The sequence below is a fragment of the Helianthus annuus genome, chromosome 11 (genome assembly GCF_002127325.2).
Source record: "Helianthus annuus cultivar XRQ/B chromosome 11, HanXRQr2.0-SUNRISE, whole genome shotgun sequence".
NCBI classification, from domain to species: Eukaryota; Viridiplantae; Streptophyta; class Magnoliopsida; order Asterales; family Asteraceae; genus Helianthus; species Helianthus annuus.
Window position 1 is genome coordinate 158,688,218 of NC_035443.2, and position 15,491 is coordinate 158,703,708.

The 15,491-nt window shown below is 38.1% G+C and overlaps 2 protein-coding genes across 2 annotated transcripts; one reads left to right on the forward strand and one right to left on the reverse strand.

Moving 5' to 3' along the window:
- Nucleotides 1-371: 371 nt before the first annotated feature.
- LOC110890854 (receptor-like kinase TMK4) lies at nt 372-3,643 on the reverse strand. The gene is made up of 2 exons (XM_022138505.2): nt 1,306-3,643; nt 372-1,146 (listed from the first exon to the last, which is right to left on the reverse strand). The coding sequence occupies exons 1-2, from the start codon at nt 3,530-3,532 to the stop codon at nt 638-640; spliced, it is 2,736 nt and encodes a 911-aa protein (XP_021994197.1). The 5' UTR covers nt 3,533-3,643; the 3' UTR covers nt 372-637.
- A 4,891-nt stretch (nt 3,644-8,534) lies between these two features.
- On the forward strand, nt 8,535-12,730 carry LOC110888636. The gene is made up of 2 exons (XM_022136153.2): nt 8,535-8,918; nt 8,990-12,730. Exons 1-2 carry the CDS (start codon nt 8,553-8,555, stop codon nt 9,326-9,328), a joined length of 705 nt encoding a protein of 234 aa, XP_021991845.2. The 5' UTR covers nt 8,535-8,552; the 3' UTR covers nt 9,329-12,730.
- Nucleotides 12,731-15,491: the final 2,761 nt, after the last annotated feature.

Sequence of the window (15,491 nt, forward strand, 5' to 3'; positions counted from 1 at the left end):
ACCCACCGAATATATTCAAGTTTAGCTTTTCATAAAAATACATTTTGGAAGAAATTAAGGTTTTTCATATATAGATCGATCATGATTTTTATAGAGGTATAACCAAATTACAAATAAAGAGTTTATGATTAAAAGTTAAAAACTTATTCAAAGGCATGAATCATGATGGAATAGTTATGAACAAAGAAAGTTAAAGATAGGCGATAATTCAAATAAAAATAACCAAAACAAATAATAAACTTTGTGTAACATACTTTTTTATTCTATATTAATTATTTTACTTATTTTTGGTCCAACTACAAATTTATGCAACAATAGACTTTCAAAAACTAGTTATAAAATTATAAATACCAGTTCCTACACAAAGGAGAAAACAAAAAATGTACATAATATTAATTACAATATATAAATAAATAAAAATTCAAGTGTCTTCCCAACACCTATACATCTCTTGCAATCAAAAAGATTATACAAAAAATGTCAACAAACAAAGTAAAGAACATAACTTTGGAAGAATTTAGCCTCTAATGTCAAAGAATGAACAAATCAAAGAAACAAAATAAGCAGGAAATGTAAATGTAAATGTAAATGTTCATCTTTTCTTTACAAATTCTGATCAAAACTTGACCTTTTAAGGCTACCGGCCCGATGTACCAAATGTGTCAACAAGACCCGGCGGTTTGGAGATAATACTCGACTGAGTTTGATCGAACGAATCATCAAACATTCTAGAAGTACCTTCATCAGCCTGCAATTGTTGAAGAAGCTGAGGAACACTCATATGGTCACCAATGCCATAACCATCATCCTCATCGGGTTGCGAGGGCTTCCATTGTTCCACAAGAAGGCCCAACACATTAACCGCATGACCCATGTCGGGTCTTTGATATGGCTCACGTGCAGTGCAGTGTCCTGCCAGCTCCGCCACCTTGCAGATGCTTTCTAGGGTGTCTTCTTCATCAGTGTCTAAAGTTTGGTCAATAGCTTTTACTATGTTTTCTGAGATTAGAGCCCGACGGAACCATGTCACCAGATGACTTTTTTCATCGGTCAAAGTGTCGTCTAACGCTTTTCGGCCCGTTATCAGTTCCATTAACACCACTCCAAATGCATAAACATCCACTTTTGTAGTCACTCTTCCGGTAGCTGTTTGTATCAAGAAAAACCCGAGATCAATTTTTGATTTCTAGCAAAAACAAAATATACTAAAGGAGTATTTTGGTACGTGTTTTAAAAGTGATCTATGTGCTAATGAATAATAATCATCAAGTAATCGAAAATTAATTTACAAATTATGGTACTCACCAGCATATTCGGGTGCAAGATAACCAAAAGTTCCAGCCACTCGGGTCTCCATGGAGTGCTTCGCATCAGGCGTGCTTTTCACCAAACCGAAGTCTGCAACTTTAGCCCTCATATCATCACCAAGAAGAATATTAGACGGCTTTAAATCTCTATGAATAAAACTTTGTTGGGCCAAACTATGCAAATACTCAACCCCCCTCCCAACATCCAAAGCAATCGAAACTCGTTGCTTCCAACTTAGCGGGTTGGTTTTATGCTCCCTCCATTCAAACAAATGTTGACTTAAAGTTCCTTGTGGCATGTACTCATAAACCAAAAGCCTCTCGTTACCGTTCATACAGTATCCAAGAAGAGCCACGAGATGCCTGTGTCTAACTTTTGTTAGAACCGCGATCTCTGCTTGAAACTCTTTCAACCCTTTTGTCCCCATCACACCCGAGTCCATTCTTTTGACTGCTATTTTAGTCCCGTTTTGTAATATCCCTTTGTAAACGACCCCAAATCCACCTCTTCCCAATACATTTTCTTCACTAAAGTTGTTGGTGGCTTCTCGAAGAACTTGGATGGAAATTACAATACTGCCACCTTCAAACACCGACATTTCGGTCTGGTCACCGCTACTTTGACTTTGTAAGTCACTAGCTTTAACCGCTTCTTTACCCTTTTCAGGATCTTGAACAGTCTTGGGCTTTTGGTTCTTCTTCTTGAGATAACACTTGTAACACACAAACAATATAATCACAACAAAAACAAGAACACCAATGACAATCCCGGCAATCAAACCACCCGAAACCCCTTTTGTTGACCCGCTCGAGTTCCCACCTGTATCACCAGAACCCGGTTCAGACCCAGGCGGCCCGCCAGACACATCCTGACCCAATAAAACATTACCCGTATGCACAAACTTCACCCTTTCTGGAAAAACTGGTATCTTGCCCGATAGATTGTTATTCGACACATCAAGAAGTTGCAGATTTGGCAAGGATGTCAAAACCTCAGGGATTGAATCCACAAGATTATTATCATTCAACGATAAACTCCTTAACGAAGTCAAATTCGCAAACGCCGGCGAAATAGTACCAGAAAACTTCTGTTTTCCAAAGTTAACACTCGTAACATACTTCCCAGACGAATCACAACTAATAAAACTCCATTTCTGACAAGCATCATTACCTTCCCAAGACTGCGCCAACGACAACGGATACCCGATCGCACCAGCAACCTCAAGCAGCACCATCACCTGAGGCTCACAAGGTCCAGGAGTAGTTAAACAGAAACTATTGGTACTACTACTTCCTAACTCAGCCACAACACCACTACCAAACACTGGCAATGGACCTTGCAACCTATTGTTTTGCAAAGTAACATTCACCAATTTCGGCAGAGACATAACCGATGCAGGAACCAAACCCGTCAACTGATTATCCCTAAGTTGCAAATCAAACAAACCAGTACAATTCGAAAGGTCCGGTATAGCACCAGTAAACACATTAGCCTGCAACCAAACCTGTTCCAACTGAGTCATGGAAGACAGAACATCAAGCGTACCAGAAAGCCCTTGCTTCTGATTATTCAACCACAAATTCCGAATCTGCGACCCACCAAAACTAACCGGCAAAGCGCCAGTAATATTATTATAAGACAAACGGAGGTTTTGCAAATTAGGGAATTTGTCAAAAATATCAGGAATACCACCCATTATGTTAGCGTTACCAGCCTGAAAACTTTGTAGGTTTGTATTCTGGTTAAGATTTTCAGGAATTGTCCATGAAGACATATCCGGATTATCCGTGATACTAAACGATTGAAGATTGGTGAGACCGGTAAAAAAATCTGTAGGTATTGCAGTGAAATTGTTGCTGTCTAGAATAACTTGTTCTAGCAGAGTGAGGTTTGCTAGGGTTGGTAAGACGCCACCGATGGAATTGCGTTGTACGGCTAGGGTTTTGAGTTGTGAGAGGCTGTTTAGATCGGACGGTAGGGATCCGGTGAGGGATTTTGAAGGGAGGTTTATTGCGGTTACACGGTTAGAATTGTCGCAGGTTATTCCGTCCCATTTGCAGAAGTCGGTGTTGGTTGACCAGGAGGATGGGGTGGGGGATAAAGAGGTGGAGAGTTTTGACATGACGGCGGCGTCGTCGCCGGTGGTGGAGGTGGTGAGGAGGAGGATGGTGAGGTAGAGGAGGTGGAGGTAGCGGTGACGGTGACGGACGTCGTGAAAGGTCATTTCGGCGGCGGTGGTGGTGGTGAAGGAGGAGAGTGTGTGTGTGTGTCACTGTGTGTTTGGATTGTGGTGGTCGCAGAATGATGGAATGGCTGTTTTGTATGGAAAAAGCGCGTTGTGTTAAGCTTTACAGGTGTCACTGCAAATTTTTTATGTTATTTTTGGTTAATGATACAAAAGGGTCATCTTTCTCACGATGTTATCTAGGAATAGTTGAAACTAGGGGCGTAAATTTTTTGGTTTGAGTTAAATGTCTGGTTTTTGCAAAAATGCAGATAACATAAAATATAAGCTTAAATGGGTTTGAGCCAAAATCCAAACTTAAATGTAAGTTTGCTTAAGGTATAGGGAGTGGTTAGACATTTTAAAGTGGAAAACTTTAAAATCAATTAATGAGAATGTGTCATGTCAAAATGGTTACACTTCATGAATTGGTAAACTATTTAAAAATAAGAAAAAAAGTGTGATTGGTTGAGATGGCATGGACCCCACCACACACTACCCTCTCTCTCCTTCCCTCCCTTTTCACCGATCGGCAATTGGTCCCTGATCATCAAAGTCACAGAGCGGCAAAGGGGGGTAGGCAGCGGTGTTCCCGCGCGGCAAACCACTTTGCCGATCCCCTTTGCCGCACCACTCCGTATCCCCTTAGCACGCGAGTTCGGGTCTAAGTTTTATTTTTCAAGTCTAAACGAGTCCATTAGTTATATAATTTTTAACTAATACATAAAATATATATAATAATAGTAATTACTTTTACAAAATTGTGAAAATTGTTTATAATTAATATATAGTAATTGATAAATAAAAAAAGACTCAAGCTCTAGCTTTAAACTACTTACGTGCCAAACTTGAGCTTTAGAGAGAGCTTAAAGTGAGCCAAGCTCAAGCTTTAGCTTTCATAAGTTAAACGAGCTTAAGTTTAACTTGACTCATTTGCACCTCTAGTTGAAACCAACCTAGTCTAAAATTGAGATAAATAAAACACTCTTACTAGGGTAGGAGTAATACAGTTCGGTTTATGGTTTTTAAAAATCCACTTTCATAATTTGGTTTACCGTTTGAAATACGCTAAGATTTTTGAAAATTAGGTGTAAAAATAGTTTTTGATTTACATTTATTTAAAATAGAGTTAAAATAGGTTTTTTTTTTCATGTATAGAAACCTGAAAATTACCATATGACCATATGTGTTAGTATTTTTAGTATTAGTATTTTGCATTATAAATTTAAAATACATAAATAGTCAATTCCATTCAACTTTTTATTTCTGCGTATCAAACACGGGTTTTTTTTAGTAAACTTTAAAATATTTGATTTTATTATTCCATGTTTTAAAAATCGGCACAAATCGTCTAAACTGAAACCTTTTTGCCAGTTTGACCGATTTTGTTTTGTTTTTCCGTAGTTAATGGTTCTTGTTAATTAGACTTTTTTTATATAATATTGCATATAGATTTTTGGCTATTATGATATTTGTGAATAAGAATTTTTTTTTTTTTAGAATAAATTACAAGTTTTGTACTTTATGTTTACATCAAATTGCAGGCGTTGTCATTTTGACCAAATATTTACAGGCGGTGTCCTAAACCTTTCAAAATCTTGCATGCTTTGTCCTTTAAGCCAAGACTGGTTAGAAATCTCAAGTAAAAACTGTCATGTGCAATGCACATGAGGGTAAAATGGTAATTTCCCTCTCAACCCTTTCAATTCCCCATTTATAACCTCACCAACCCTCATCTCAGTCGGCCCGTATCGAAAACGCGATTTTACGAATCCGTATATACTTTACACTCATCCAATTTCCAAACGGTCAGTTACATTTACGTATCTTCCTTCTTCAATCATGTTCGATATTCAAAACCCTCTCGCTCCCTTATAAAACCCTGAACCATCTCTGTAGACTTTTGCGTTTCATCTTCCTTCAACACACATTGTTTTGTTCTATTTTTTTTATTATTCGAGCAGTCTGCCAATTAAAGGATCATTGATGCTAGTATTCAAGCAAAACATTCGTTCTAACTATATCTACACGTATCATGTCTTGATTAGTACGAATCAGTTACTACTGTTGTATCTCTACTTCACCGGCTAGACGATGTAATAATATGGTAACTTCGTATCTTCCTCATTTGTGCCAAAAATTACCATTTTATGGGAAATTGAAAGGGTTTAGAGGGAAATTACCATTTTACCCTCATATGTATATGACAATTTTTAACTGAGATTTCTAATTAGGTTTGGCCTAAAGGACAAAATGTGCAAGATTTTGAAAGGTTAAGGACACCGCCTTTAAACTTTTGACCAAAAGGATAGCGCCTGTAATTTGATGTAAATATAAAGGACAAAACTTGAAATTTACTCTTTTTTTTAAATAAGTCAACCATCCAAAATTATTAAAAGTTACTAGAATATATTCATACTAGTATTAAGACTCTGCGTTGCAACGGTTGTCATAAAACTATGTTAAGTAATAGTAATACTATACCATTGTCAGCGACCAACAACACCGGAAAAGCTCGTAAAAACAAAATAAATAAAAACGGGAAAAAATAACGCCGAGCGAAAAACAGACGTAAAATCTTTGAATTACGCACGCTCGTTGCTGAGAAATTAAACCGAAAAGTAAAACATAGAAAAAATAACCAAGTCCATCCAAGACCCGCGTGTTGGACGAACTTGTCAAACTAGGGATGGCAAAAAAACCCGAGCCCGACGGGTATACCCGAAACCCGACACAAATGGGACGGGTATACCCGATACCCGACGGGTATTGGGCCGGGTATGGGATTAATTTTAGAAATTTTCGCGGGTATGGGTCGGGTATGGGATTAGGTGATACCCGACCCGATTACCCGAAATCACATACCCGTTTACCCGAACTATATACCCGATTTTTTTTTTTTTAATTTATACTTTTATTTCCATTAACCCTTGTTTATTAGTGATTTTTTTAGTATGTTCATAATGTGAAAAAAATAATTTTACTTTTAGTATATGCATTTGATAATAGTATTTATATTTTGTATATTGTGAAGTATATGCATGTGAGTGTATAAGTATTATAAACTTATTATTAATTTATGATAAAACTTATATGTATGTAATGTACATTTTTAATTTATAATAGTTGTTGTATAAATAAAATAATATAATAATTACAATAGTAAAAAAAATGTATTTAGAAATCCGAACGCATATCTTTTAACAAACTAATGAGTAAACCCGATACCCGATAAATACCCGACGGGTATTGGGTCGGGTATGGGACGCGATTTTATAACCGGGTACGGGTATGGGATTACTAATACCCGACCCGAACCCGACCCATTGCCATACCTATGTCAAACGCAGAAAAATGGATGTGATGCGGCGGGTCAGTCAAACGGGAAAAAAATATATGAAAAAATGTTGAACCCCACAAGCACGTTGTGTGGCGTTAACTCACAAAATTTATAACGTAACGAAAAACTTGGGAAATATGAAATGTATGGTGGGCCATAATTGAAAAAAAAAGTTGAGATTAAATTGCAAAAGATGAAAAACTTTGGGTTAAAAATAAAAAACAAAGGGTCTAAATTGCAAAATTGAATTTATTTTGTTAATTTTAGATAAAGATAAGGATAAAAATAAGTGATATATATATATATATATATATATTGGTTATTAATTAATATTCATATTTTAAAAGAAATTTATAAAACAAATATAAATAAAATTTATAAGGTTGAAGGAGATAATGACATGTGGCATTATTTGGAGTCTTTCATTATAAGTTAGATAGATACGTATAAAAAATATATTGTAAGAAGATTACTTTTTGTTTTAATTTTGTTAACTCATACCAAGATAATCAAATAATTAGTTTTTAGAGTGTTTGCAAATTATATTATTTGATAATTGATAATTGATAACTTTACATATAAAATGACAAAAATGATATTATTTGAGTTTAATAACTACTTTTTTCTTAACATTTATAAAAGTATTTCTTTTATAGAAAAGTACATGTAATTTTTTCCTATAAAAATCCTTTCATTTTTTCACATAAAAAACCACATACTTTCTTTTTTGTCTCGTAAAAGTCATGTTGTGGCTGGAACTTCAGGGGTAAAGAAGGTGGTAGCGGAAGACAAGGTTGTCCTATATCCGGGCCATTGTACTATGAGATCAGTGGTTGTGGAGGTTCGAGACTTGTGTGCTATAGAACGTATTAAACCAATGTTGGAAGAAGCGGGGTATGCGGAGAGCCCTATCTGCTATATTGGAGGGTTGAAGGTGCTGATTGTGTTTAAAGAAAAACGGGTAGCAGCTGAATTTATTGGAAGAAAGGAGGAAGTGTGGGATAAAGTCTGCTCCTCGGAGGTGTTATGGGAAGGCCAGGTCATTAATTTTGATCGACTTGCTTGGGTCCAAATTCTAGGGGTGCCGGTGCAGATTAGAGACAACTCCCTGTTTGATAGGATTGCTGGGTCGATTGGTAAGGTGGTAAAGAAATCGGACTTTTCATGGATCCAATCGGATAACTCGTGTGGATGGTGTTGCATTCTCGTTAACTCTGGTAAACGAGTGGAGGAGGAGATTGAAGTGGTATGGCAAGGCAACTCATATAAAACATGGGTGTCGGAATTTCATTGTTCGGAGATGGGCTCGTTAATGGAATGTCTTTCGTCAACCACGTTTTCCTCGCCGGTAAAATCAACACGTTCGATTAATGGAGGGCCTGTTGTGGTGGAGGAGGGAGAGATCAGGGAGGAGATTGAAGGGTCGCCGATGAGTGTGGGCCGGAGGCGATTCATGTACCGTTGGAAACTGAAGGGTCAAGTGGGTTAGGTAATGTGTATGGGGTAGGTTATAAGGTCCATGGGGAAGTGAGGAAGACAAAAACGACTGTTCAGGACCCTATGGGGAAAGAGCATACGCCAGGTGTAAAGGAAAAGTGGGTGGGGCCTGATAAAACCAATTTAAATTTTAAGGTGGGCTTGGGCCCAAATGTTGTTACTAGATCCAGGAAAAGACTAAGGATGTCTTGTAGTCCACTAACTGAGAGGCCTGATACTGGGAATAATACATCAGATGGAGGTGGAGAATTTACTAACAGGGATGCGCCATTTGACCTGAACACTCCTGCAGCTGCTAGAAGCCAGGTATCTCGTGAAGTTGTGATGCCTGATTGCGAACAAGAGAAGCACGTGGAGGAAGACGGACGCACAGGTCAGAGTGATCCGCCGGCTACAGTAGTTGAGCGACCTTCTGTGCAGATGGACGATGCAACTGATGGGGGTGCTCCGTCGTCTACCGCAGTTCTAAACGATGTTGTTAAGGAGGTTGCCGTCACAATTGAGGTTGGGTCCTCTGTGGGTTTCCAACCAGATGGTTTTCAAAGAGAGGTATGTGTTTTAATTTCGGGTGAAGGTGACAGTCAGGTTATCCAATGAATTTTTTGACGATAAATTTACAGGGAGTCAGGGATTCGAGGAAGGTGGATTGGGTTAGGGGGCTAAAGACGTCGCATGGGGTTCATTTTTTAGCAGTACAGGAAACAAAAATGGGGGTAAATGCAAATTTCAGATGGAGTAGGTTTTGGGGGAGATCAAGTTTTGAGTTTGACATTGTTGAGGCAGTGGGAAATTCAGGTGGTCTAGTATCTATGTGGAATCCTGCTGTATTTAGTATGACAGGGGTTCTTAAGCACAAAAATTTTTTGATGGTCTCTGGGTGTCTAAAAGCGACAGGCGAACAAATTAATATTGTAAACGTGTACGCACAAAACGATCCAATAGCTCGTAGGAGGCTATAGGAAGATCTTATACAGACAAATAATTCTTTTTTGGGTCTTTGGGTCTTTTTAGGGGACTTCAACGATGTACGGGAACCGGCGGAAAGGGTAAATTCTGAATTTTTCCAGCTGAATGCCGACTTTTTTAATCAATTTATTGATGTGTCAGGGCTAGTCGAGTACAATATGGCTGGCCATAAGTACAGGTATCATTCAGATAACGGCTTAAAAATGAGCAAGCTTGATAGATTCTTGGTGTGTTTTGGGTTCAAAAATAAGTGGCCGTCGGCTACGCTTTTGGCTTTGTCAAATGTCGTATCGGACCATTGCCCGCTTATTTTGTCTACCATACCGGTGGACTATGGCCCAATCCCGTCTAGAACGTTTAACTCGTGGATGGAATTACCCGGTTTTGTGCTTATGTGGAGCATTTGTGTGGAGCTTTTCGGTTCACGGGCCTGTCAGACTTATGCCTAGCCACCAAACTGAGATGGATAAAAAAAAGGCGAAGGTTTGGGTCGTCAATTATAAAGCATCCGTGGAAGGGGATTACAGAGACAATCTGGCGAAACTGGAGGAGTTAGAGATTAAGGCTGAGTCTATTGGCCTATCTCCTGAAGAACTTGAAACAAGGGCTGCGAGTAGAAAGTTTATTTAGGAGACGGATAGGTTGAAATCTATGGACTTAAAACAAAAATCGAGGGTTCGTTGGGCAAGCGATGGTGACGAGAATACGACATACTTTTATGGGGTTATTAATGCAAACACAAGCAACAATAGGATAAATGGGTTATGGATTGATGGTACATGGGAAACTTCGCCAGCACTTGTAAAAGATAACATCTGTGCATTCTTTAATGATAAATTTCAGGAACCGACGAGCACTAGACCGACACTTGTATGTCCAAATTTGAAGTCTTTAACTGATTCAGAAGCGGAAGGGTTGGTTATACCATTTTCGGAGATCGAAATTAGAAACGCGGTGTGGGAATGCGATGGAGACAAAGCCCCGGGGCCGGATGGTATTAATTTCTCTTCATAAAACGTTTCTGGCACCTGTTACATTCTGATTTCATGAGGCTGTTCGATGAGTTTTTTGTGAGTGGGTTCTTAAATGTGGGTTACACATCTTCCTTCATTGCTTTGATCCCCAAATGTGGGGATCCCGGGGGTTTAGCGGACTACCGTCCTATAAGCCTTATCGGGTCGGTCAATAAAGTTGTTTCAAAAGTGCTTGTTAATCGCCTAAAAGGTGCGATTAATAAGCTCATTTCGGAGGAACAAACGACCTTCTTAGCAAATAGAAGTATCATGGATGGACCGCTAATACTTAATGAAGTCATCTCTTGGTTGAAGCGAACTAAGAAGTTGGGGATGTTGTTTAAAGTAGATATCGAGAAGGCATACGATACACTTAATTGGGGGTTTCTAGAATCGATTATGGTACAAATGAATTTCCCGATTCGGTGGCGGAAATGGGTTATGGCAACAATTATAAATGCTCGGGCGTCGGTCTTAGTGAACGGGTCCCCGACCCAAGAATTCCCATGCTTTAGGGGGTTGAGGCAAGGGGATCCGTTATCACCTTTTCTCTTTATTATGGCCATGGAAGCATTGTCTTGTGTGGTTAAGCGGGCAAAGGAAATTGGAGTGTTTGATGGGTTGGCGTGTACGTCAAACGGCCCGTTATTGTCACACTTTATGTATGCCGACGACGTCATTTTCATTGGAAAATGGTCTATTCAAAATGCAAAAAATCTAAATAGATTACTTCGGTGTTTCTATTTAGCCTCGGGGCTTCGGGTTAACTTGGGTAAAAGCTCTCTTTATGGAGTAGGGGTGGACGGGAATGAGATACACAACATGGCGAGCATCTTACGCTGCAAGAGTGGGTCGCTTCCTTTTAAGCATTTAGGTTTACAAGTAGGAGTGAATATGAACCTCATTAAACATTGGAAGCCGGTGGTGGATATTTTCAAAAGACGTTTATCGGTTTGGAAAACAAACGCTCTTTCTTTTGGTGGGCGCATAACTTTAATAAGGTCGGTCCTTAGTGCACTCCCGACTTATTATTTTTCATTATTTAGAGCCCCGGAACAAATTTAAAGCAACTAGAGCGACTTCGGAGAGAATTTTTATGGGGAACAGAACCGGAAAACGGGAAGATTTCGTGGGTGGCTTGGAAAAACGTCATGGCGCCGAAAGATTTGGGAGGAGTTGGGATTAGGTCGCTTCGTGATGACAATCTCGCTTTACTCGCTAGGTGGTGGTGGTGATTCAAGGTGGATACTACAAGCCTTTGGAGAAAGATAATATGGGCAATACATAGCGGGTCGAGGCAATGGAATTTTATTCCTGCCAAACTATCCATTGTTGGCCCGTGGAAGCAGGTGGCTGGGATTGGTAAGGATTTAAAGGGTTTGGGGTGCGACATTCCAGACCTGAGTCAGGTCTCGTCGGTAATGGCACTTCGATTTAGTTTTGGAGCGATAGATGGGTGTTGGACGAGTTTTTAAAGACTTCATTGCCTAATATTTATATGCTGGAGAAAAATAAAAACGCCACTGTAGCAGATAGAGTTCGTTGTGAAAATGGGGTTACGGTACTTACCTTGGAATGGAGTAGAAGACCTGGGTCGGTAACGGAACAATTGGAGCTGGAATACCTTTTGGCTGTGATGGCAGATGTGCGAGTGACAAGAGATATGGATAAATAGGAGTGGGGGCTAGAACAAACTGGGATCTTCTCAGTGCATAGTCTTCGGGCTCAGCTCCAAACCACTACATATGCAAATTTTGTAGTGGACTTTAACTGGAATAACTGGTGCCCCATTAAAGTCAATTTCCTGTGTTGGAGGGTGTATCTAAACCACATCCCTACGCTTGTGGAACTTGAGAAAAGAAACATCCAGGTTGGGTCACGGAGATGTCGGGTGTGCGAGTTAGAGGACGAGACAGGAGATCACTTGTTCGTTTCATGTGGCTTTGCACAAGCAGTTTGGGACCAGGTTTCAACTTGGTGTAGCTTGCCTCCAGTGTTCGCTTTCGAGGCTAGGGACCTGCTGAACTTGCATCGGTATTTGAGGGGATCGCGCAAATGGAAGAAACTAATGCAGCTAATCACGCATACGGCTATTTGGTGCATATGGAAATGTAGAAATGACTTGATTTTCAATCAAAAACAAATAAATCTCGCTAGGTCACTCGAAGAGGTGAAATTGTTCAGCTTTTTTTTTGGTTTCGGAATCGAGCAAAGGCTACTGAACTTACATGGGATCAATGGAGAGAGTTTCATTTACATTGTATTGGTGTATAATGTTACTGTAATGTGTTTTGGTGTATGTACTGTTCTGTTTGTGCTAATAATTTGTTGGCATAAACTTGGTGAATTAAAAATTTGTTTGTTGGCTGTTAGAAAAAAAAAGTCCGTTAACGACTTTTTGCATATAAAAGTCAATCCAAATGTTAAATTTGAAAAAATAAGAATATTTTTTACTTGTTATTATCGCTTAATAAAAGAATTGATATGAATTAATGTTTTAAATTGGATATTTGGCAAAACAAAATCTGTTCAATGTTTCTCTTTTCTTTTCCATTTCATATTCAGTAAATTGATAATAACAGATATTTTTCAGAAAACTATATAATAAAAATACATGAGCATGGATGATAAGACTCAAAATAAAATAAAAAAACATATAAAATGGTATGTATAAATTTAAAATCGTTAGAAAAATTATAAACAAATGATTTTTCGAAGTATAATATAATTTGTCAAATAATGTTTTCATGATTTCATCTTATCATATATATATATAAGATTTTTTTTTTGATAAAATTTAACATTTTAAGGGACTCGTATAATAAAAGAGTAGAAAATATGATGGTTTTTTTGTACAAAAGTTGTTAAGGGAATTTTATATGAAAAAGGAAAGTATATTGGCTTTTTTACGTAAAAAAAGTGGATGGACTTTTATAAGACAAAAAATAAAGTATATTAGGTTTTTATGTAAAAAATGGAGATACTTTAAAAAACACAGAAAGTATGTAATTTATGATATTTGCCCAATATAGTTTAAAAAAAGATAAATCTATAATTCCTACAACTACGTTATCTCATTTTTTTTGAAAGGTGTAGATCGATTGGAAACTCACTACCGACTGCGCTTCAACCCTTTTTATCGAAAGCACAGCCACCCGGGTTTGAATGAGGGGGAGTGTAGTGCAGAGCCCTTCCTCGTACCTCCTGGAAACTTAATCCCGACTGCTAGGCTCGAACCCGTGACCCCGGTCAGGAACCCCACCAAGGTGGGAAAACCTTACCACCTCACTTCCAGTTAATGGGGATCAAACTTGAGCCTCATTTGAGAACTCAAGCACTTTCCTCCACTGGACCACAAGGTCATTGGCGCTACGTTATCTCCTAACACATATACGGAACGGAGACAATAAAATATATATTCTTTTTGTTATTTTCCACGTCCATATACAATTCCTCTAGTCAAATTAGATTTAAATAATCCAAACTTCTTAATTTGGCCGATAATAATCTCAACACAGTTATTTGCCGATAATAATCCGAATTGGTCCAATTTTGGCCGATAATAGTCCGTCGTTAAAAATAGCTTAACGGAATTAATTTTTTTTCCCGAATTACAAACCGATGTTTTAGGGATTTTAATCCGAACGAGGATACGGGTCAATTTATGTAAACTTACCTCGAAACGGTGCTCCAAACGCCTTGATTTTTGTTAATTGGAAGTTTAAACACCCGATTGAAGCACCGTTTTCGTCGTTTGGGGCAGTAGTATTTCGAGATAAATTTTACATCAATCAACTTGTATCCTCGTTGTAATCAAAAGCCATAAAACATCGGTTTGTAATTCGGAAAAAACCTTAACTCCGTTAAGCTTGATCATTTGTTTACTTCTTGTTGGGTTTCAACGCTTATCTGGCAGAAAATTCAAGCGTGGTGTAAAGTTCCGAATATCTTTATCTTCTCGTTCTGGAGGCTCAAAAGTGGTGCGGGTTGGCAGATCGGAAAAGGGAGGTGTTTCATGGTCTCGCTATTTTGGCTTGTTGGAGCATTTGGAAAGCAATGAATGATCTGGTTTTCTCGGGAAAGTCTGTTAATATCAATAATATTTTTAGTGAAATTAAAGCCTTAGGTTTCGTTTGGTATAAACATAGATCTAAGAATAGGAATGTTTCTTGGGAGTCTTGGTGTAGTTTTGTAAATATGTAATTTGGGGTTTAGTCGCTCGGTTTTGAGTTGGCGGTTTTAATGAAGTTTCCCTTTAAAAAAATAAAATAAATAAATAACCTTCGTTAAACTATTTTTAACAAAGACTATTATTAGTAAAAAGTGGACAGTAAAATTAAGAAAATTGGTATTATTTAAATATAATTTGCCAATTATTCTCCTGTACGTTTTCTTTTTACGATGATGTCATCATCAATAGCATTGATAACGACTCGTCTTCACTTGGTTTTAGTTGTTCATTTCTTAATCCAAATTTGTAAAGCAGGTGTTCTATTGAATGGGAGAGTTAAAGCTGATAGCATTATAAAAATATAGGCACGCTATTATAATAATAAAAATATATGGTTGTTAAAATATTGACACACTCTTATAAAGCATTATACCCTTATACAATTAGTAATTTGGGTTACGTTCCATTCGTTTAAAAGTTACACATTTTAGTTTATTTTACTCACACCCTTTCATTTTATATACATATAAAAACCAACTTGGGTTACGCCTCTTCGTTTAAAGGTCGCGTTGGTTAAAAACAATTACCATGTTTTAAATATACCACACCTCTTTTAAAAATCGCGTTGGTTAGAAACAATTACTATGTTTTAAATGTATCAAATGTTGTTTTGCAAATGGAGACGTGGATTCGTTTTGTTCAACCAAATTAACTAAATGGGTGTGGTGGTGGGATAAGACTTTGGGACCAATAGGTTCTAGGTTCGATTCCCACAAGGGGGGTTTTCCCATATTTATTGGGTTTCCTCCTGAATTGGTATATAGGCATTATGCCTAGTGGAGATGAATATGATCGGGTGGTTCCACTGGTGGCACGATGATACTCCAATGGTCCGTCAGTGATCAAAATTTATCGTTAAAAAAAGGGGGGGTGTGAAATTCAGTGAACCGGTGCAACGATATTACTATTATG

Excerpts from the sequence above, each read along its gene's own strand:
- LOC110888636 (XM_022136153.2), top strand. The coding sequence starts at position 8,553 with ATGTCTTGTAGTCCACTAACTGAGAGGCCTGATACTGGGAATAATACA. Across the intron at positions 8,919-8,989 it reads CAGATGGTTTTCAAAGAGAG|GGAGTCAGGGATTCGAGGAA; the intron begins GTATGTGTTTTA and ends ATAAATTTACAG.
- LOC110890854 (XM_022138505.2), bottom strand. The coding sequence starts at position 3,532 with ATGACCTTTCACGACGTCCGTCACCGTCACCGCTACCTCCACCTCCTC. Across the intron at positions 1,147-1,305 it reads TCTTGCACCCGAATATGCTG|CTACCGGAAGAGTGACTACA; the intron begins GTGAGTACCATA and ends TGATACAAACAG.